Genomic DNA, 22,574 nt, shown 5'->3' on the forward strand with positions numbered 1-22,574 from the left:
AAGATCGAAAAATTGAATAACAAGTAAACTGAAAAATCCCAAAACTGAAATGTCCAAAAACTGAGAAATTAAAAAATTGAAAAAATTGAGAAATCGAAAAATCAAAAAAGTGATGTTGAAAAACGAAACCTGAAAAAATAGAAAAATAGAAAAATCAAAATACCTAAAAAATCAATTAAATGAAAAATCGAAATATTTAAAAATCGTAAAATTGAAGAGAAAAAAAATAAATAGGAGGAAACTGAAAAGTTCCCAAACTAAAATTTCGGAAAACTGAGAATTCGGAAGTTGAAACAGCAAGAAATTATGGTGGAAACCGGTTAGGACGTTCTCTGGTGTACTATTGACGGTGTAAGACCGTCTTTATTACGTTTCAGTGGTGAAGGCAGCTTTAGGAGTTTAGTGAGTTTGAGTTAGTGAATTAGTGATGTGGTTGGCAGCGCCCACTAACAAACATCATTTGCATGAAGTTTGACATCCTGTCATTGTCAAGCCAATAAACGTTGTCCTTGTGGTTTTTATAATTGTTTATATGTAATAGTGAATATAAAATCTCGTTTACGATTTTACTGCGAATAAAACCTGAATGACCATTGACCTCTCGGGTAAGTCAATATTCGATAACAAAAATAAATTTGTCGTAAATAAGTAATCAGTGAGAAGTTTCTTTAACAATAGCATATTTCCTGTTTCTCAACAATAGTCTTTTATCGTTAAGTAACTCAACAAATTTACTCACGGTTAATAGGAAGATAACAATCGATAAAAATTAGCCTAAATAAATAATTATTTTTGCGAGTGGATTATCTAATTCGTTTAAGAATCGTGTAAGGTTAGGAAGATTTAAACCATACTTTCACTTTTAACGCGATTTGCATCAGAATCTTTCCCACTACAATCTAATCACTGTGTTTCCCAGAATCAGTTATGCAGATAGTGTGACAGCTTTGAAAACTCATAAAATGGCTGAAGATGGTCTTGACTTGATTCGAGACGTGTTGGTTGATGTGCAATTAAGCCAATTTTTGATCCCCCTTAGAGACGATCTTCAAATTACGAGATTAGAACATTTTGATTATGTGACGCCAAGTGATTTAGAGAATATTGGACTGAGCAAACCAGGTAACAACAAATTTGTTTTCAATTAGTTCCCAATTAACACTTAAATCACCCTCAGGCGCTAGACGATTATTAGAAGCTGTTAAGAAGAAAAAAGGACAACTCAAGAAGCGTAATTTAATCAATAAGTTAATTCCTGTAGCAAATAAAACGTCCACCTTGAAGAAAAACGATGAAAGTGTGACTTTGAATGACTTCACGTCGTGTCTGATTCAAGAATCTCAGATTTCTCTGTCGATTAAATTGGGTGATGGGTCATTCGGAGTGGTACGAAAGGGGGAATGGAGCAGCCCCAAAGGCAGAATTTTACCCGTCGCCGTTAAAATTCTAAAAGCAGACGCTCTCAACCAGCCTGGGATTTTTGAAGATTTCATTAAAGAAGTCCAAGCTATGCACATTTTAAGTCATCCGAATTTAATCCGCTTGTATGGCGTGGTGCTATCACAACCCATGATGATGGTCACTGAATTAGCTTCCCTCGGGTCTTTGTTGGACTACCTCAGAAAACAGTGCCAACAAACACCTGTACCCATGTTGTGCGAATACGCCACACAAGTGGCCACTGGAATGGCATACTTAGAAAATAAACGCTTTCTCCATAGAGATTTAGCTTGTAGAAACGTTCTTCTGGCAGCTGTAGATAAGGTCGGTTTTCGCTTGTCACTTTTCTGTAATAACGATAGTGTGTTTAGATTAAAATTGGTGATTTTGGACTGATGAGAGCTCTTCCACAAGAAGAAGATTGTTATGTTATGACCGAGCACAAAAAAGTTCCTTTTCCGTGGTGTGCACCTGAATCTTTGCGCTCACGACAGTTCAGCCACGCGTCTGACACGTGGATGTTTGGGGTTACGGTGTGGGAGATGTTCACGTTTGGGGAGGATCCGTGGATGGGTTTGATCGGGTCGGAAATTTTGCGCAAGATTGATAAGGAGGGGGAGAGGTTGCAGCAACCGGAAGCTTGTCCTCCAGCTGTGTACAGCACTTTGCTTCAGTGTTGGTTGAAAAATCCGACTGAGAGACCGACGTTTGCGGCTTTGAAGGAGTTTTTCCGGAAGAATAAAACTCCGGTGATGAAGGCGCTCTCGGGGCAGGATGAACCAAATAAGTTGAAGATTCAAGAGGGAGACGAAATTGCCATTATTGATGGGAGCGCCGAGTTGTATTGGTGGAAGGGGCAGAATCAGAGGACGTTCGATATTGGGTTTTTTGCACGGTAATTTTTTTTGTACTTTTTTTTTAGTGTCTAAGTAAATACCATATGATAAAGATTTCCGGAAAATTCGGACTGAAACTGAAATTTTTTAATAATTGTAAAAATTGCGGTATTTCAATTGGCGATTCTGAAAAAAATTACTTTTAGACATCGCAATATGCAAAAAATGGCTTTAGCTAAGTTTCGAAAATTATTGAAAAATGGTCGAAATTGTTAAAATTGTGCCATTATGTTATCTTATGAACTCAGGCCAATATCGACTCTTAAGTTCTTGAACATCAACAATAAAATGACGTAATCTCCAAATTTTACAATAGTTGATGTAATATAAATTTTGTATCCTCCGTTTATGGTTTATGAATCCGTGTTGAGTTTTTACCTTAGACGTCAAGATTTTTGAAAAAAAAAACCATTTTCCAATCTATAGTTATTGGAAGCATGTTAAATCGTTAGTCAAGATTTATCCGTTGATGCCTCCCAGAAGTCGATCATGATTATCTTACAATTTTGTTAAATAAATGTTATTTAAATGTAAAAAAGTAGCATAGTCCTGAACTTGTGGTTTATAAATACTCTATTGAAATTTTTCGATTTCTCGATTTTTCAACTTTGGATGTTTCAATTTTTCAATATTTCAATTTTGGACTTTTTCAGTTTTTCCATTCTTCAAATTTTCGATTCCTCGATTTTTTTATTTTTCGATTTCGATGTTTCAATGATATGATTTCTCAGTTTTTGTCCTCTACAATTTTACGATTTTTCAATTTTCAAATTTTGACGTTTCTGAATTTTCAATTTTCTGATTTCTGAACTATTTTTGTTCCATTTCTCGACTTCCCAGAGATTCGATTTTTTACAATTCTTCAATTTTTCGATTTTTCAGGTTTTTCAGTTTCTCACTTTTCCATTTTTTTAATTTCTCAATTTTTTGGATATTTCGTTCAGTTTTCGGATTTTCCAACATTTCGATTTTTGGGCTCCTGAATTTTGTACTTTTTGGATTTTCAAACTTTAGATTTATCAATTTTTCAACTTTTCAATGTTTTAATTTTTCAATTTTTAAAATTCTAGGTTTTTCGATTTCTGGAGTTTTCAGTTCTTCTATATTTCGATTTTTCCAATTTTTCCTTTTTAAAATTTTTCGATTTCAATTTTTTGATTTCTCGAATTCAGGTGTGTCGATGTTCTGATTGTTCAATTTCTCGATTTATCAATTTTCCAATTTTTAACTTTTCCTCTCGGCTCCTCGATTTTTCAATTTTGGATGTTTCAATTTTTCAATCTTTTAGTTTTGGACTTTTTCAATTTTTCCATTCTTCAAATTTTCGATTCCTCGATTTTTTTTTTCGATTTCTCAATTTTCCTATGTTTCAATGATACGATTTCTCAATTTTTGTCCTCTTCAATTTTATGATTTTTCAGTTTTTCAAATTTTGACTTTTCTAAATTTTCAGTTTTCCGGTTTTTGAACTATTTTTTTAATTTTCCAATTTCTCGACTTCCCAAAGATTCGATTTTTTACAATTCTTCAATTTTTCGATTTTTCAGGTTTTTTAATTTCTGATTTTTCCAATTTTTTAATTTCTCAATTTTTTGGACATTTCTTTCAGTTTTCGGATTTTCCAATATTTCGATTTTTACTTTTTGGATTTTCCAATATTTCGATTTTTGGACTCCTGGATTTTCTACTTTTTGGATTTTCAATTTTTTTTTTAACTTTCGATTTTTCAATTTTTCGACAATTTTATACTTCGATTTTTCCAGTTTTTCTTTTTTAAAATTTTTCGATTTTGCAATTTTTTGATTTCTCGAATTCAGGTGTGTTGATGTTTTGATTGTTCAATTTCTCGATTTATCAATTTTTAATTTTTTAACTTTTTTCTCGGCTTTCCACTCCACGATTTTTCGATGTTTCAATTTTTGGATTTCTCGGTTTTTCGATTTTTTACTTTTGGGCTTTTCAATGTTTCGATTTTTCAAATTTTTAAACTCTGGAGTTTCCATTTCTCGATTTGTCGGTTTTTCAGTTTTTCGATTTTTAAATTTTAGATTTTCGAATTTTTTTTTTTTGATTTTTTGATGTTTGGATTTGTCGATTTTTCAATTTTGCGATATTTTAATTGTTCAATGTTTCAAATTTTAGATTTTTCGATTTTTTGATTATTCAGTTGTTCAGTATTTCTACTTTTCAATTTTTGACATTGCGAAATGTTCAGTTTTCCGATTTCTAAATTAATCTATGTTAGAATTTTCCATTTCTCGACTTACCGAAGTGTCGATTTTTCATTTCTTCAATTCTTCGATTTTTCGACTTTGCTCAATTTTCCAATTTTTGTAATTTCTCAATTTTTCAACTTTAGATTTTTCAATATTTTAATTTTGGAATTTTTCAATTTTTCCATTTTTTAGATTTTCGATTCCTCGATTTTTTTATTTTTCGATTTCTCAATTTTCCGATGTTTAAATGATACGACTTCTCAATTTTTGTCCTCTTCAATTTTACGATTTCTAAATATTTGGATTTTTCATTTTTTCAAATTTTGACGTTTCTAAATTTTCGATTTTCCTATTTATGAAATTTTTACTTCTTCAATGCTTCAGTTTTTCGATTTTTTAAGCTTATGATTTTTGACTTTGCTTTTTTAGTTTTTCGATTTCCCGATTTTCCAATTTTTAGTTTTCTCAATTTTTTTTGGTATTTCTTTCAGTTTTGGGATTTTTCGATATTTCGATTTTTTGATTTTTCGATTTTTTACTTTTGGATTTTCAATTTTTCGTTAAACTTTAGATTTTTCATTTTTTCCACTGTTTTATTATATATTTACTTCGATTTCTCAATTTTTCAACTTTTCGATGTTTTAATTTTTCAATTTTTAAAATTCTAGGTTTTTCGATTTCTCGAGTTTTCAATTCTTCTATTTTTTTCAATTTTCCGAATTTTTAAATTTCCGATTTTCGGATATTTTTTTTTTTAGTTTTTCGATTTTTCAATTATCCGATTATTCAATTTCTCGATTTTACAATTTTCGATATTTGAATTTTTCATTGTTTTAAATTTTAGATTTTTCGATTTTTCAGTTCTTCTATTTATTTAAATTTTTCAATTTTCCGAAATTTTAAATTTCCGATTTTCCGATTTTTTTTAGTTTTTCTATTTTCCAATTATCCGATTATTCAATTTCTCGATTTTTAAATTTAGATTTTCCAATTTTTATTAATTTTTTTTTCATGTTTGGATTTCTCGATTTTACAATTTTTCGATACTTGAATTTTTCAATGTTTTAAATTTTAGATTTTTCGATTTTTCAGTTCTTCAATGTCTCTATTTTTTAATTTTCGATTTTTTAATTTTGCCATCTTGGTTTTTCGATTTAAAAAATTTTTCGACTTTTAGATTTTCTTCTTTTCGATTTCTCCATTTTTCAACTTTAGATTTTTCAATATTTCAGTTTTGGACTTTTTCAATTGTTCCATTTTTCAAATTTTCGATTCTTCGATTTTTTTATTTTTCGATTTCTCAATTTTCCGATGTTTAAAGAATACGACTTTTCAATTTTACGATTTCTAAATATTTCGATTTTTCAATTTTTCAAATTTTGACGTTTCTAAATTTTCAATTTTCCTATTTATGCAATTTTTACTTTTTCAATGCTTCAGTTTTTCGATTTTTTAAGCTTACGATTTTTGACGTTGCTTTTTTAGTTTTTAGATTTCCCAATTTTCCAATGTTTTAATTTCTCAATTTTTTTGGGTATTTCTTTCAGTTTTGGGATTTTTCGATATTTCGATTTTTTGACTTTTCGATTTTTCACTTTTGGATTTTCAATTTTTCGTTAAACTTTAGATTTTTCATTTTTTCCACTGTTTTATACTTCGATTTTTCAATTTTTCAACTTTTCGATATTTTCATTTTTCAGTTTTTAAAATTCTTCTATTTATTTCAATTTTTCAATTTTCCGAATTTTTAAATTTCCGATTTTTTTTTAGTTTTTGTATTTTCCAATTATCCGATTATTCAATTTCTCGATTTTTAAATTTAGATTTACCAATTTTTTTTTTTTTTTTCATGTTTGGATTTCTCGATTTTACAATTTTTCGATACTTGAATTTTTCAATGTTTTAAATTTTAGATTTTCGATTTTTCAGTTCTTCAATGTTTCTATTTTTCAATTTTCGATTTTTTAATTTTGCCATCTTGGTTTTTCGATTTTAAAAATTTTTCGACTTTTCGATTTTTAGATTTTCGGATTTTGCAAGTTTTCGATTTCTCAATTTTTTCAACATTATCAGTTTTGGGAATTTTTGAATTTCTTTTTTTTTAATTTTTCGATTTTTAAAATTTTTAATTCTTCGATAATTCAATTTCATGTCATTTGCCAAAATCAATCTTATCTTAGCAGGTACTAGCCCCGCCCACCCACCCTCTCTTTACCTAGAGGATATGTCATTTGCCAAAATTAGTCTTATCTTAGCAAGGACTAGCCCCACCCACCCACCCTCTATTTTCTTGGGAGATATATCATTTGCCAAAATCAGTTTTATCTTATCATTATCAAGTACTAGCCCTGCCCACCCCCAGTTTTCTCATTCTAAGGACTAATTTTATTTTTACCCAGTATAAGATCATTCATTTTAGTCAGACCGGATAAAATTAATCACTGAAATAAAGACCGGGTGGGTGGGCGGGGCTAATTAGGTTCCGCTATGGAGTGGGAGTGGAAGCCAATAGAATCTAGGATGTGAAAAAAGTAAAAAAAAAAGTGTTAATTGTAATTTTTTTCTTATACCATTTGCTACTGGAACTGTAAAAATTGCAATTTTGAAAGAACGATAGAAATTTTCGAAGAAACGAAGCCGAAAATGGTTGAAAACTGTCAAATAAAGAATGAAACAGTTACAATGCCAACATTATTATTTGAAAAATAAATTTCATCACCTACTAGACGACATCTTATTTTTTTATTAAATTTGTCTGTTAATATAATAGAGAAATAGCTCCTCTGAGTGACTTAAGCTACATAAATGTGTTAAGAAACTCATAAAGGACTTTTTTTAAGCGTAACCACATTGAAATATTGCCAAAAATAAAATTGTTTCGATTTTGAAAATTTGGCTACAGAATTTTTAGAAACATTCTTCATATATCCCTGAAGTGTTCTTGCATAAGTAAGACATATTTTCACGGTGTTTTGGCGCGTAATTCTTTCGCGTTGTCACGGTTGTTTAGCCAAGGTCTTTTTTTTACTTCAATGATCCTTTCCGCCTTATTAGTTTTGATTTTTAAACCGTTTTTATGAAGAAATCATTGAAAGACGTGCCATTGTTATTTCTTGTAAGATATTCTCATAACATACTTTTTGCCAGCAAAAAATCAAAATTAGTTTTTATGATTGGTCTTAAGAAACTAGATTTACCAACAATGCTCGCAGTTGTGTTGCCTGTAAACTGAGTCCCGTTGACCGAATAACTGATATTTTGAACACAATGTTATTTTTCGAGCAGTTTGTAACGTAGGACCCCCAATGTTTAGGTGTTTAGTCGACCCCATGCGCCCCAAACAGTCCGAAGACATCAGCAAACCCTTGCAAAACTCCTTCATCCACACGGGCCATGGTTCCGCCTTTGGGGACTCATGGGGTAGTCCTGCCTACATAGACGATATGTACCTTAGGAACCCCATGGAACCTCCAGACGTGCTAGGAATCACCCGTGACGCAAAACCATCTCCACAACTCTGTGATAGGAAAAAGAACAGTATGTAATTTTCTCGCCAAAACCCACTGTTAATTTTTTCGTTGTAGCAAACAGTCTGCACAAAAAACCCAGTGATAAACAATTTAATTACCGTAAGTTAACGAACGAAGGCAGCTTTAAAGTGAAGCCTCAGAGGCCTCCACAGCCAAAATTAGAAACGTCTCGTGAAGGGGTATTGATTGACTTGTCGCCAGAAGCCATGGGTTCGTCGAAACAAAGCAACGTCAGCGCTGACTCACGAAGTGTGTCGATAATAGACGAACCCATAGATGTAATGCAAGAGTTTGCGGATTATCAACCAACTAGTGCGCCGCCGCCCTACCAACAACCCCCGTCTTATTATAACACTCAGCTCCTTGAACAACCCTCAGACGATCCGTTTGATACTTCCAGAGTGTTCTCACCCGAACCTCGCAAATCTTACACTCAGTTACCTATGTACTCCCAGCCGAACGAAACAAAACAGAACGGATATATTAAAAGTGATATTACTAACAGAAGCGTGAATTATAAATCCACCGACGTGCAACTAGCCACCTCCAAAGGCGTCAGCGCCGCCCCCAAAGAAATCGCCACTCCCGTCTCCATCACCAACGACCTGTCTCTAATGACTCTAAACGAAGTGCCAAACAACCAAGACACGAAGTTCGTCCAAGACCTCGAAAAATACCTACTCACTAAAACCGAAATCCCACCCCTGCAGCCACCCCCGCCGAACCTCAAAGCCGCGAAAAAATCCGACACCGCCGCCCTACCACCCAAAGTCCAAAACGGAACCTACTCCAACCTGGAAGAAATCTACACGAAAGGCTCCAAGTACGACACTACGAACGTTTTCAACCAGATTTGGTACGAGAATTTCTCCAAAGAGAACGGTAACGTCAAGCAGTGCAAGAACTTCGACGTTCCGGCTCAGTCTAGTCAGAATTACTACCACCATTACGACCCGGTGTCGGATTTCGACCGCGCGTCGCTCTCGGGGGTGAATTTCTACGATAATTGTCACACGGCCGCGGATAATTTGTATAATTCGTCGTACTTACTGCAACCCACGTCGTCGCAGAATTCGTTCAGTTCGTGCAATACTCAGACCGGCGTTTACGGGTCGTATAATTCGATTAGACAGTATAGCGAAGTGCCTGATGCTGTTTACGCGGAGATCGCCGAAACGCCGTACAGCCAAGTGCCGCAGGAGACGCTGAAGCCGCACAGACCGGCGCCGCCGTCGCCGATGGTGCAGAGCATGCAGCAGATTCAGCGCAAGATTCAGCAGGGGCAGGTAACGAACGTTTGAATACGGGTTGGTTTTGATTGAGGTTAAGTTAATCACGCTTTTAATGAGGCGTTTAGAGATACCTGATTGGCGCATGAAAAATTTAGTGACAATTCAGCTTTCGGAAATCTGCGTTTAGCCTTTTATTTTTTAAATAATGTGAAAAATAGTCTTGGGGCTCCCAGGTGTTTATTTGTAGGAGGGTTTAAAAGAATGTTTGGGACTCTGGTGTTTTATTTTTGAAAGGACAAAAAATGGATCTCTGGTGTTTTATTTTTAAGAGTGTGTGTTTTTTAACGATGCCAAAGAATCTTGTTTTTTTTTTAATGGAAGAATCCTTTGATTTTTTTTTTTTAATATGAAAGAGTTCTTGGGACCCCTGGTAAAAGAATTTAACAAATTTTTGGGCAACTCCCAACTAGTGTTTTCTTTTTTGAAAATCCATGGAACCCCTGATGTTTTATTTATTAAAAAAAAGTTTAAAAGACACTTGAAACGTGTTTTTTTTTTAATAATGCAAATGAGTATTTGAGACCCTTGGTGTTTCATATTTAAAAGAAATCAGAAGAATCTCTGGGGTCCCTAGTGTGGGGTATTTTTAATGTAAAAGAGTTCTTGGCACCCTGGAATTTTATATGTATGTGAAAGTGTTTTTAAAAATCTCGGCCATTCCTAGTCTTTATTTTTAAGATTTTTAAAGAATTTTAGGAGTCCCAGTGTGTGTGTATGTGTGTTTGGTTTTTTTAGAATATTTTTGGGAATGTATTTTTTAAAGAATGTAAAGTAATACTTGAAATCTTCATGTTATATTTTTCAAAATCTGGGAAAGTCCTAGTGCTTTATTTTAGATAAGAGTTTAAAATTGTTTTTTAAGAAACGGGGCATCCTAATGCTTTCTTTTTAAAAAAGTTTGAATTAGTCTCGGGCTCCTCCAAGTGTTTTTTTTTTGCAAAAAAGTCCACTAGTGTTTTCTTTGTGAAAGAATTTACAAAAAAAATCGGGCACCTCTGGTACTTTTTTAAAAATAAAATATTCTTGGGGATCCTTAATGTTTGACTTCTCGGCGCCCCTGGTGTTAAAATTTTTGAAAAGAAAAAAAATTTGGAACCTCTGGTGTTTCATTTATAAAAAAAAATTAAAAAAAATCTGAGTACCCCAAGCTTTTTTTAAGAACGTGAAAGAGGGAACACTGGGGGACTCCAAGTTTTTTTCTAATCTTTTTTAAAAATAAAATACCATAGAGATGTCCCATATTTTTCAAAATTCGTTCAAGACTTCGGTCTTGGGTCTCCCTAATGTTTTTACAAAAATATGAAAGAGTTCTTGTGGCCCCTGGTGTTTAATTTTGAAAGGAAAAAAAATCTTGAGTTTCCGAGTGTTTCATTTGTGAAAAAATTAAAAAAAATGGAACCTCTGGTGTTTTATTTATATAAAAAAAAATTAGAAGAAACTTGGATGCCCTTTGTTTTTTTTTAAGAATGTGAAAGAGTTCTTAGGGCACCTGGTGTTTTATTTTTGAAAGGAAAAAAAAATTGAGTTCCCGAATGTTTTATTTGTGATAAAAATTAAAAATAAATTTTGGAAATTCTTGGATGCTTTTTTGTTTAATTTTGGTACTTCTGATGTTTTATTAATAAAAAAAGAAAAATAACAGAAACTTGGACGACCGTAGTTTTTTTTTTAAGAATATGAGACAGGGGATACTGGGGGACACCAAGTTTTTTCAAAAGTTTTTTAAAAATAAAATACCATAGAGATGTCCGATATTTTTCAAAATTTGTTCAAGACTTCGGTCTTGGGTGTCCCTAATGTTTTTTCAAGAATATGAAAGAGTTCTTGGGGTCCCTGGTGTTTAATTTTGAAAGGAAAAAAAATCTTGAGTTTCCGAGTGTTTCATTTGTGAAAAAATTTTTGGAACCTCTGGTGAAAAAAAAATTGAAGAAACTTGGATGCCTTTAGTTTTTTTTTTAGAAGATGGAGGAGTTCTTAGGGCCCCTGGTGTTTTATTTTTGAATGGAAAAAAATCTTGAGTTCCCGAGTGTTTTATTTGTGAAAAAATTAAAAAAAATGGAACCTCTGATGTTTTATTTATATAAAAAAAAATTAGAAGAAACTTCGATGCCCTTAGTTTTTTTTAAGAATGTGAAAGAGTTCCTTGGGCACCTGGTGTTTTATTTTTGAAAGAAAAAAAAATTGAGTTCCCGAATGTTTTATTTGTGAAAAAAATTAAAAATAAATTTTGGAACTTCTTGGATGCTTTTTTGTTTAATTTTAGTACTTCTGATGTTTTATTAATAAAAAAAGAAAAATAACAGAAACTTGGACGACCGTAGTTTTTTTTTAAGAATATGAGACAGGGGATACTGGGGGACACCAAGTTTTTTCAAAAGTTTTTTAAAAATAAAATACCATAGAGATGTCCGATATTTTTCAAAATTCGTTCAAGACTTCGGTCTTGGGTGTCCCTAATGTTTTTTCAAGAATATGAAAGAGTTCTTGGGGTCCCTGGTGTTTAATTTTGAAAGGAAAAAAAATCTTGAGTTTCCGAGTGTTTCATTTGTGAAAAAATTTTTGGAACCTCTGGTGATTTATTTATAAAAAAAAATAGAAGAAACTTGGATGCCCTTAGTTTTTTTTAAGAATTTGAAAGAGTTCTTAGGGCACCTGGTGTTTTATTTTTGAAAGGAAAAAAAATTGAGTTTCCGAATGTTTTATTTGTGAAAAAAATTTAAAAAATGGAACCTCTGGTGTTTTATTTATAAAAAAAAAATTAGAAGAAACTTGGATGCCCTTAGTTTTTTTTAAGAATATGAAAGAGTTCTTAGGGCACCTGGTGTTTTATTTTTGAAAGGAAAAAAAATTGAGTTCCCGAATGTTTTATTTGTGAAAAAAATTAAAAATAAATTTTGGAACTTCTTGGATGCTTTTTTGTTTAATTTTGGTACTTCTGATGTTTTATTAATAAAAAAAGAAAAATAACAGAAACTTGGACGACCGTAGTTTTTTTTAAGAATATGAGACAGGGGATACTGGGGGACACCAAGTTTTTTCAAAAGTTTTTTAAAAATAAAATACCATAGAGATGTCCGATATTTTTCAAAATTCGTTCAAGACTTCGGTCTTAGGTGTCCCTAATATTTTTTCAGGAATATATGAAAGAGTTCTTGGGGTCCCTGGTGTTTAATTTTGAAAGGAAAAAAAATCTTGAGTTTCCGAGTGTTTCATTTGTGAAAAAATTTTTGGAACCTCTGGTGATTTATTTATTAAAAAAAATTGAAGAAACTTGGATGCCCTTAGTTTTTTTTTTAGAAGATGGGAGAGTTCTTAGGGCCCCTGGTATTTTATTTTTGAATGGAAAAAAATCTTGAGTTCCCGAGTGTTTTATTTGTGAAAATATTAAAAAAATGGAACCTCTGGTGTTTTATTTATATAAAAAAAAAATAGAAGAAACTTGGATGCCCTTTGTTTTTTTTTAAGAATATGAAAGAGTTCTTAGGGCACCTGGTGTTTTATTTTTGAAAGGAAAAAAAATTGAGTTCCCGAATGTTTTATTTGTGAAAAAAATTAAAAATAAATTTTGGAACTTCTTGGATGCTTTTTTTTAATTTTGGTACCCCTGATGTTTTATTTATAAAAAAAGAAAAATAACAGAAACTTGTTCGACCGTAGTTTTTTTTTAAGAATATGAGACAGGGGTTACTGGGGGACTCCAAGTTTGTTCAAAACTTTTTTAAAAATAAAATACCATAGAGATGTCCGATATTTTTCAAAATTCGTTCAAGACTTCGGTCTTGGGTGTCCCTAGTGTTTTTTCAAGAATACGAAAGAGTTCTTGGGGCCCCTGGTGTTTAATTTTGAAAGGAAAAAAAATCTTGAGTTCTCGAGTGATTTATTTGTGCGAGTATTTAAAAAAAAAATGAAACCTCTGGTGTTTTATTTATAAAAAAATAAATAAAAGAAACTTGCATGTTCCTAGTTTTTTTTAAGATGAGAGCATGAGTTTTCGAGTGTTTCATTTGTGAAAAAATGTTTGAACCTCTGGTGATTTGTTAAAAAAAAAATTGAAGAAACTTGGTGTTTTATTTATAAAAAAATATATAAAAAAACTTGGATGCCCCCAGTCATTCTTTTAAGAATATGAGAGAGTTCTGAGGGCCCTTGGTGTTTTATTTTTGAAACCAGAGGTGCCCGAGGGGTTTTTCAAAATTCTTTCAAGACTCTTTAGTTTTGGGGTTCCCTAATGTTTTTTCAAAAATATGAAAGAGTTTTTGGGGCTTCTGATGTTTTATTTTTGAAAAGAAAAAAAATAATTTTGAGGTCCCGAATATTTTATTTGTGAAAAAAATTTTGGAACCTCTGGTATTTTGTTTAAAAAAAAAAATAGAAGAAACTCGAATGCCCCTACTTTTTTTAAGAATATAAGAGAGTTCTAAGGACCCTTGGTGTTTTATTTTTCAAAGGAAAAAAATCTTGAGTACTCGAGTGTTTTATTTGTAAAAAAATGTTTGGAACCTCTGGTGATTTATTTATAAAAAAAATTTGAAGAAACTTGGATGCCCCTAATTTTTTTCAAGAATATGAGAGTTCTGAGAGCCCTTGGTGTTTTATTTTTCAAAGGACAATAAATCTTGACTACCGGAGTATTTTATTTGTGAAAGAATTTAAAAAATTTTTGCAACCTCTGATGTTTTATTTATAAAAAAAAAAAATTAAACGAAACTTGGATAACCCTAGTTTTTTTAAGAATATAAGAGAGGGACACTGGGGAACCCCAAGTTTTTTCTAAGCTTTTTTAAAAATAAAATACCAGAGGTGCCCGAGGTTTTTCAAAATTCTGTCAAGACTCTTTAGTTTTGGGGTTCCCTAATGTTTTTTCAAAAATATGAAAGAGTTCTTGGGGCTTCTGATGTTTTATTTCTGAAAAGAAATAAATAATCTTGAGTTTCCGAATATTTTATTTGTGAAAACAATTTTGGAACCTTTGATATTTTGTTTATAAAAAAAAATAGAAGAAACTTGAAAGCCCCTAGTTTTTTTTTTTTAAGAATATGAGGCAGTTCTTAAAGCTCCTGGTGCTTTTAGTTTTGGAAGGAAAGAAATCTTGAATTCTCGAGTGTTTTATTTGTGAAAGAATTTAAAAAAAAATTTGGAATCTCTGGTGTTTTATTTATAAAAAAAATTTGAAGAGACTTGGATACCCCTAATTTTTTTTAAGAAGATGAGAGAGTTCTGAGGGCCCTTGGTGTTTTATTTTTCAATCTAAAAAAAAATTTTGAGTACCCTTGAGTACCTTGAGTTTCATTAGTAAAAAAATAAAAGAAACTTGGATAATCCTAGTTTTTTTAAGAATATGAGAGAGGGGACACTGGGGGATCCTAAGTTTTTTCTAAGCTTTTTAAAGATTGAAATACCAGATGTGGCCAAGATTTTTCAAAATTCTTTCAAGACTTGGAGTTCTCGAATGTTTTTTCAAAAATATGAAAGAGTTCTTGGGGTCTCTGGTGTTTTATTTTTGAAAAGAAAAAAACAGTCTTGAGTTCCCGAGTATTTTACTTGTGAAAAAAATTTTGGAACCTCTGGTATTTTATTTATAAAAAAAATAGAAGAAACTTGAATGCCCCTAGTTTTTTTTTAAGAATATGAGGGAGTTCTTAAAGCTCCTGGTGCTTTAGTTTTGGAAGGAAAAAAATCTTGAATTCTCGAGTGTTTTATTTGTGAAAGAATTTAAAAAAAATTTTGGAACCTCGTGTTTTATTTATAAAAAAAAATTTGAAGAAACTTGGATGCCCCTAATTTTTTTTAAGAATATGAGAGAGTTCCGAGGGCCCTTCGTGTTTTATTTTTCAATCGAAAAAAAAATCTTGAGTACTCGCGTGTTTTATTTGTAAAAGAATTTAAAAAATTTTTGGAACCCCTGATGCATTATTTATATAAAAAAAAATAAAAGAAACTTGGATAACCCTAGTTTTTTTAAGAATATGAGAGAGGGGACACTGAGGGATCCTAAGTTTTTTCTAAGCTTTTTTAAAATTGAGATTTTTCAAAATTCTTTCAAGACTCTTTAGTCTTGGAGTTCTCGAATGTTTTTTCAAAAATATGAATGAAAGTTTTTTTTAAGAATATGAGGCAGTTCTTAAAGCTCCTGGTGCTTTAGTTTTGGAAGGAAAAAATTCTTGAGTTCTCGAGTGTTTTATTTGTGGAAGTATTTAAAAAAAAATTGAAACCTATGGTGTTTTATTTATAAATAAATAAAAGAAACATGCATACCCCTGGGTTTTTTTTAATATGAGAGCATTTTTAGGACCATTGATGTTTTATTTCGAAAAGAATCCAAAGAATCTTAGGGACCCTTTCCCTTAGGCAAAGTATTGGGGACTCCTAATGTTTTGTTTTTAAAAAAGTTTGAAAGTATCTTTGAGCCCCAAATCTTTTGAAGGATGTGAAAGAGCCTTAGGGTCTCCTAGCGTTTTTCTAAGAATGTGAAACCTTTGATGTTTTATTTTTAAAAGAATTGAAAAGAATCTTATTGTGTTTTATTTTTAATGTGCAGGAGTTCTTAGGACTTCTGGTGTTTTAATAAATGAAAGAATCTTGAGGGTGTTTGGTTTTTATTTATGAAAGAATTTCCAAAAAGCTGTAAAAATAATACATGTAACATTTCTTATAAAGTTTGGGTTTCCTTTGAACCTAGAAGCGTTTCACACCGCACAGAACTTTTTATTATCCGCAGCAACACAGCGAAACAATTTTTGTCAAATTATGTTTTAATGTCCCAATTTTTCAGTTAAGTGCCGACGCGGAACGCCTGATGACGTCGGAATATCGCAATAATAAGATAAGTCAAGTCCGAGAATGTGTCCCTGACGTCAATACCACCGATTGTTTACAAGCTCTACAAACATGTGGATGGGAGGTGGCCGCCACCGTCAAGCACATCAAAATAGATAAATTACTAAAGTAAGTTCCACCGGTGTACCGTTACGCATACTTACGCCATATTTTTGCAGACTCGGTGTAGCCAGTCGCGACCAGTGTGAGGCAGCTTTACAACGCACAAATTGGAACGTGGAGTTGGCGGCTTCGGCCATTTTAGATACCTGAATGCGAATATTACATAGTTAAAGAAATTATTTAACTCATTGTGCCAAAGATTCACCACTTGGAAACAAATATTCATCGTTATTGTAGCAACATGACATGACTGCTTGTGATATGTTAATTTAGATCAATGCTTTAAGATATTTTAAAAGTTCTTGTTAAGGCTCGACTTATTTATTTGTTGAGAGCCTTATTATTGTGTTTGGTTGAGGTGTTCGTCAGTCGAAAATTGTCTGATAAACGCTTGATTTGGCAGATGTGTGCTTTCCCTTTATTTCAATTAAATTAAGAGACGGCGATCTGCTGACTTGTAGCTTACAAGTGGCTCAGTGTAGTGGTAGTTTACACTATTTATTTTAGGCGATAATGAACAATCTTACTTAGTTGTTATTGAACCAATAAACGAATATATTTTTGTAATTTGTTTTTGAGTAAAACGAGCGATTGCTTCCCGATATTTATTTGCCTATCAGAAAGTTACAAACATCAAATTTAACTCTGAAATTAAGTCAGATCTTAGAATAACATGGTTTCCCGTACAGTGGAAAAGTTCTCTTTCGAGAGAGCTGATATTAATAAAAATATTTACACATTTACATATCTAATTTGGCAAATTCTATAAGAGTAAACACGACAAGAAAAATAAACCACTTAATTGTAAAACTACAAAATACATTAACAACGTAAGGGATTTTCATCAATCACAAATTCAGTATAGCTATGTACAAGTACAAATATTTACAGAATTTAGTACCTAGGCGGGCGAGTTCCACTATTTCAAAAGCCGTGACACAATCTCTACAACGTAAGACTAATCAAAATATCTAATAACTTAAACGTTTATTGCAAAATCACCACCATAAATTAGATAAATTACAAAACGATGGTAGTACCCAACAAAATTAACAAACTATAAGCGTACTCTTTTTAAATAATAACAATATACAATAATATCAATAGTAACTATCAATTCCACAAGCTTCTAAATAGTAAAACTCAAAGTCCGCAAGAAATTCACGCCGACTTCGTCTTCGTCTTGAGCGACTCCCTCTTCTGCTGTCTTTTTTTCCTGCACTCTGGACAGTACCAGTGTCCCTTCGGCGGTACCATGATCCCCACGCACTCGAAATGGAACCATTCGATACTACAATCACGCGCATCGCACCCGATCATCTCCGACACCTCGTCATACGGACACTTGCAATAACAATACAGCGCGTCGGGGTTCACCTGGAGCATATTGCGACTTTCGCTACTCGAGTCGTTCGACTCCACCTCGCTTTCGCCGTCCTCCAACTTCGGCGGTTTGAGCTTAATCGACGGCATCTTCCTCGACGGCTGCGTGTCTTTGTTCTGGTACGACGTGCGATACGGCTGCACCGGAGGCGGCCCCGTTTTAATCGTAATGGGTGGTACCATCATCGACGAGTGCTGCGGAATCGCCGGTACTTCAGTCTTCCGCCACTTCGGAGTATTCGCCAACTTGTCGTCCTCCTCGTCACTCGAGTAACCGTAGAACTTGTTCGGGACCCGACGACGCTTGGACGCGCGCAAACTCACATCGGTATCTTCCCGCGGGAGCTCGGCTTCGGTTTTGGGAAAGACGTTCGTGGAAGGGAGTTTAGCCGACGGCGACGGAACCGGAGAGTTCCTCGGTAGGGTCAGCGTAATCGGAGCAACCGTCGGCGGCTGGTAGTACTGATGATAATACGGAGTCGGAATGTTAGGTGTGTGGAACTCCTTCGCTTCCATTTCTTTCCGTTCGCTCTTTTTCTTCTTCTTTTTCTTCGATTTGGATTTCTTCTTGGGTTTGACTTGTTCTTCTTCCGGGAGATTCGGAGTGGCGGCTCTACTATTATCCACGAGGGAACCATTCGGGGCTTGTTCAATCCCCGCAAGCAACTGGTTGCGTTTCTCTTCTAAGATTTTCTTCGCGAGTTTTTGGGGTTGTTTATCATAGAACTCTTCGTCGGTTTCGCTTTCAGTGGTTTCTAAATCCGACTCGAGAATTGGTGTTTCTGGGATTGTTTGAGCGTCGTTCGCGACTACGTCGATTTTAGTTTCCGGTTCTTTGTCTTTGGTTTTTCGCTGCCGTCGTTTGTCGCGTCGGAGTTGCTGTCGCTTTCTACCCTCCTCCGTCGAACTATCCGAATCCGAACTAGAACTAGAGCTAGAGCTGCCGGAACTGGAGCTACACGAGCAATTCGGGCCGCAGGAGCAACTCGACGAGTCACTATCGCTGCTCGAATCGCTCGACGAACTGTCAGTTTTCTTCTGGGTTTTAGTTTCTTCGGGGGTTGTTTTCACTTCAGGGGTGTCTGCCGACTTCACCGGGTCTTTCGCCGTGCAGTAGTCATGGTCGACGCTTTGTGACAAGTCGGGTTTAACCTCAGTAAAACTCACGTCGGGTTTGTTATCCGGGTCTATACAGTAGTCGTGGTCGCGCAGCGCCATCTCTAGAGTCAAGGGTTCATTTTCTACAATAGGCGCCACGTCGGCTTGATTTGGGTCACCTTTGTCAGTCTCGCTAAACATATTGTCAAACTTTTCTTTATTAGCTTGATAGTTCTTAAAGTCGTCCCATATGTTCTCGGGTACGACTTCGGTACTCTCCACTAGTGGTTCCTCGACTAGGGGTTGAGTTACTTCATTTTCGATCACGCTTTCGACCACTTCGCTTTCTTTGATGCTTTCGTCGGGTTTTTTCGCTTCGTCGTCCGAGTCGCTGCTGTCGCTCTCCGACAGATTCAACTCGGGTAAGTCGTAGACGTCCACTTTGGGTTTCACTTTCTCCTTCTCTTCGGTTTTATCTTCTTTCGTTTCGTTCTCTTCAGTCTTTTCCTGCTCCTCTTTCGTTTCTTCCACTTCCACCTTAGGTTCCTCGGGTGGTTCCTTGTGTTTTAGTTCGTGTTTGGCTAGGAGTTTCTTCGAGATGAATTTGTCGGGACACTCGGGGACGGTGCAGGCGTGCGGTTTCTCATCCGTGTGTAGTCTTTTGTGGACTTTGAGCGAAACGGCCCGCGAGAACGTGAGGTTGCACTCTTCGCAGACGAAACTGGTTGGTGGGACGCAAAAATGGTAAACGTGGGGCCACTTCTTTTGTAGGCATTTTTTACATAACACACTCTCGGTTCCGTGTTTCCAGAAAAGATGGCGCGTGATGTCCGGTTTGTTCCTATAGGCGATTCCGCAGCGGTAGCAAAAGTGGTGGAGTTTGTGCTTCCAGACGTGGTTGGACAGTCTGTATTGATTATGGCACATTTCGAGACAGACGTCGCAGACGTGGTGGCGCTTCCTTAGATGAACCATGAGACGGAAAGCCGATGGGAGGTCGTCTCCCACGCACATACAGCAACGAAAACCGACGTCGTAATCCAGGATATAAATTCCAGGACACAGGTGACAAATAAGCTCGCTGTAGCTGTAGAAGTTCGACTTACACATGATGCATAAAAGCAGATTCTTCGCGTGCGATTTTCGATTATGAAGATACAGTTCTTTGTGAACGGTGGTCGAATACCTGCACTGGAAACACTCAAAGACGTGCGAGAAAGTCACGCCTTCGTCTGAAGGACTAGATTCAAGACTGAAGAAAACGTTGTCCAGTTCAGGGAGACTGTCTTTAATTCTTGTCACGAAACTCTCAGGAATCAGTTCTTCAGCTGTTATGCTACTGACGACGGCCGAAAACCGATGTTCCCCGATCGCATGCAACCCCAATTCTTTACCGTTGACCGCGATCTTACGGGCGTGATTACAATAAATACAAAACGGAGCGGTTGCTTTGAGGCATTTTTGTAACAAAACGCGAATATCGAACTTATCTAAAGGTTGCTCAAGCTCTAGCTCGATTATAGTAATGTCAGTACCGGCGATTTTGATTGTGGGTTCTTCAACTTCTTCCTCTTTACTCACGTCGTTGCTTTCAATGGTTTGTTCGAGTTCTTCTGCGTTGAGGTCGTTGTCGCTCTCGGCTTGTTCCGTGTCGTTCTCGATCCTCTCCGCTTCTTCGTCGTGTTGTTCGATCTGCGGGAACGACCCGAGTTTGAGCTTGAGCGACAACTTCGGAACTTTGCGCGTCTCCACGGGCTCTTCCTCGATCTCCATCCCCTCGTCCATCGCTTCCTGGGGCAAGTCCGCGCTTTCCGCCTCTACCGTCTCATTGTTCTTGAAAACGGGCTCTCCGGCCTCCGTGAACCCTCGGAAATCCAGCTCGTCGTCGGTCGAATACACGATTTCCACGATTTCCTCTATTTTATTTTCACTGGCGGGTTCATCAGACGGTCTGTCAGCCGCTTCCGTTTCCTTGGAAACTAGCTCCCGCTTGTCGTCGCTCTCTTTCGCTTCGTTTTCCGAATTTCCGTTGATCAGCGTTTCGCCGGTGACGTGATCCTCGGGTCTGATCTGCTGCTTCGCTTTCAGCGCGATTTTCGCCTTCTGCGCGGGGGTCTTAGTCTTGTCGCGTCCGGCACAATTGTGGTAGAAAAAATTGTCCTGTTCGTTAAAAAGTTTGTTGCACTCGCAGCAGACGATGTAGCACGGTTCCGAATAAGCACTAAAAAAATCGTCCAAGCTGTCTTTGTGTCCCGGTTCTAGATTATGCCTCGACTGTATATGCAAACACAAGTCGTCTAATACTGAAAACATACCCAAACAATATAAACATAAGTAGCGTCTGTGCACCTCGATCATGTGCAAGTACAAGTTCCAGTTCTCGTAGTAAGTCCCGCACGCCGAACACAGGAACACTTTCCGCGTCAACTTGAAACTCGACGACGGGTTCTCCTGAGTCTGCGGCTCGGCGCTCGGCTCATCGGTGCACTGGACGATGTGTTCGTTCAACGTGGTGAGGGACTCGAAGCCGGCTCGGCCGCATCGCGAACACTTGAACTGCACGGTCGGCTGCAGGCCTAGATATTGGGCGTACTCGCGCAACTTGGGGCTGTTCTTGGCCTTGACGCGCTTGTGCTTGTGGGGCTTGGGCGGGGCGGCGTCTTTGAGCGAGGCGTCGGTCTGGTGCTGCTGGGACAGCTCGAAGAGCGACTCGTTGAAGTAGGGGTTGAAGTGGGGGATGATGTCGGTTTTCGGCGAGTTGGGGAGCTTCTTCTTCGCGGGGGCGCTCTCGTCGATGATGAGAGCGTCGCTCTCGGAGCTGTACTCTTCGTTATTGGAAATTTGTTCGGCGTCTCCGTTCACTTTAACAACGTCGTCTTTAACGGCTTCCTCTGGCTCAGAGGAGTTTGCCATTATTGGGGAGGCTGCGCCATTGCTTACATGATCTGCGGCTTCGGTCTCGGACGAAATACCATTTAATCCATCTTCCATGCCGATTCCACTCCACTGGGTTGATAATCTGTTAAACAAGTTGCTCATTAATTTCATAACCCTTCAACTGACAATCACTAAATTTATGTAGTTACGGGTCGGAATTAACAGACCATGCTGATTTTTACACGTCACGTTTTAGTCACTTTGGAGTGATCGTGATTCTGTGGGGACACAACTCGCGAGAACTTGTCTCACGTTGCGAAAGTTGGAAAAGTTTGAAATGTGATGGAGAACTAATTGTGCGACATACCGGGTTGCAATTAACGTTTTATAATACTAACTGGAACGTTTTTATTTAACACTTGCGAGCACATATTTATCAACAAATACGTCTCCCCGCCTAAAAGGTTAATAAAATGGCGCTCCATTACAGCCACAAGCATTTGCATTTCGCAGAGGTGCCAATAGCATAACGACAAATTCTCGAGCCGGGATTGACGAAATTGCCCCGGGAGACGCTCTATCAACTCTTACGAAGCATACGAACGCAGCAAATGATCCCCAATCCCACATTATCGCAAAAGGCGTATTTTTTTACGCTTTCGATTTTTTAACGTCATCGTGGGTTAATTAGTCGTGTCAAAACTCAGGGCTGCCAACACGACCCCCAAAGTTACTAAACAAAAAAAAATCATCTTTTACAATTCTTATTACGTTCATTTGTTATTCAGAAACCACTACTCTGTATTTTGTCGTTTCTATTTTTTAACGCCATCGCCAAATGGTAAATGTCAAAATCAGGGCTGCCAAATGCGTCAAAGTTACTAGAGAAATTTTACGTATTCA

General features: G+C 35.8%; 2 protein-coding genes across 3 annotated transcripts; one reads left to right on the top strand and one right to left on the bottom strand.

Annotated features, from left to right (window-relative positions):
* The first annotated feature begins 463 nt into the window (after positions 1–463).
* LOC135137106 (activated Cdc42 kinase Ack) lies at positions 464–16,880 on the top strand. The gene is made up of 8 exons (XM_064066665.1): positions 464–605; positions 920–1,122; positions 1,178–1,764; positions 1,812–2,335; positions 7,866–8,089; positions 8,137–9,368; positions 16,147–16,319; positions 16,370–16,880. The coding sequence occupies exons 2-8, from the start codon at positions 963–965 to the stop codon at positions 16,461–16,463; spliced, it is 2,994 nt and encodes a 997-aa protein (XP_063922735.1). The 5' UTR covers positions 464–605; positions 920–962; the 3' UTR covers positions 16,464–16,880.
* A 24-nt stretch (positions 16,881–16,904) lies between these two features.
* On the bottom strand, positions 16,905–22,367 carry LOC135137093 (uncharacterized). 2 transcript variants are annotated; one of them, XM_064066652.1, is made up of 2 exons: positions 22,070–22,367; positions 16,905–21,813 (listed from the first exon to the last, which is right to left on the bottom strand). In XM_064066652.1, exon 2 carries the CDS (start codon positions 21,783–21,785, stop codon positions 17,475–17,477), a length of 4,311 nt encoding a protein of 1,436 aa, XP_063922722.1. In that variant the 5' UTR covers positions 21,786–21,813; positions 22,070–22,367; the 3' UTR covers positions 16,905–17,474. The 2 variants fall into 2 exon arrangements, with proteins under 2 accessions (XP_063922722.1, XP_063922712.1); XM_064066642.1 differs by having other exon boundaries at positions 22,039–22,367.
* Between the last annotated feature and the right edge of the window lie 207 nt (positions 22,368–22,574).

This window comes from Zophobas morio, unplaced genomic scaffold (genome assembly GCF_036711695.1).
Source record: "Zophobas morio isolate AGI-343-1 ecotype UQ-CSIRO unplaced genomic scaffold, CSIRO_AGI_Zmor_V1 ptg000004l, whole genome shotgun sequence".
In the NCBI taxonomy this organism is placed as follows: Eukaryota; Metazoa; Arthropoda; class Insecta; order Coleoptera; family Tenebrionidae; genus Zophobas; species Zophobas morio.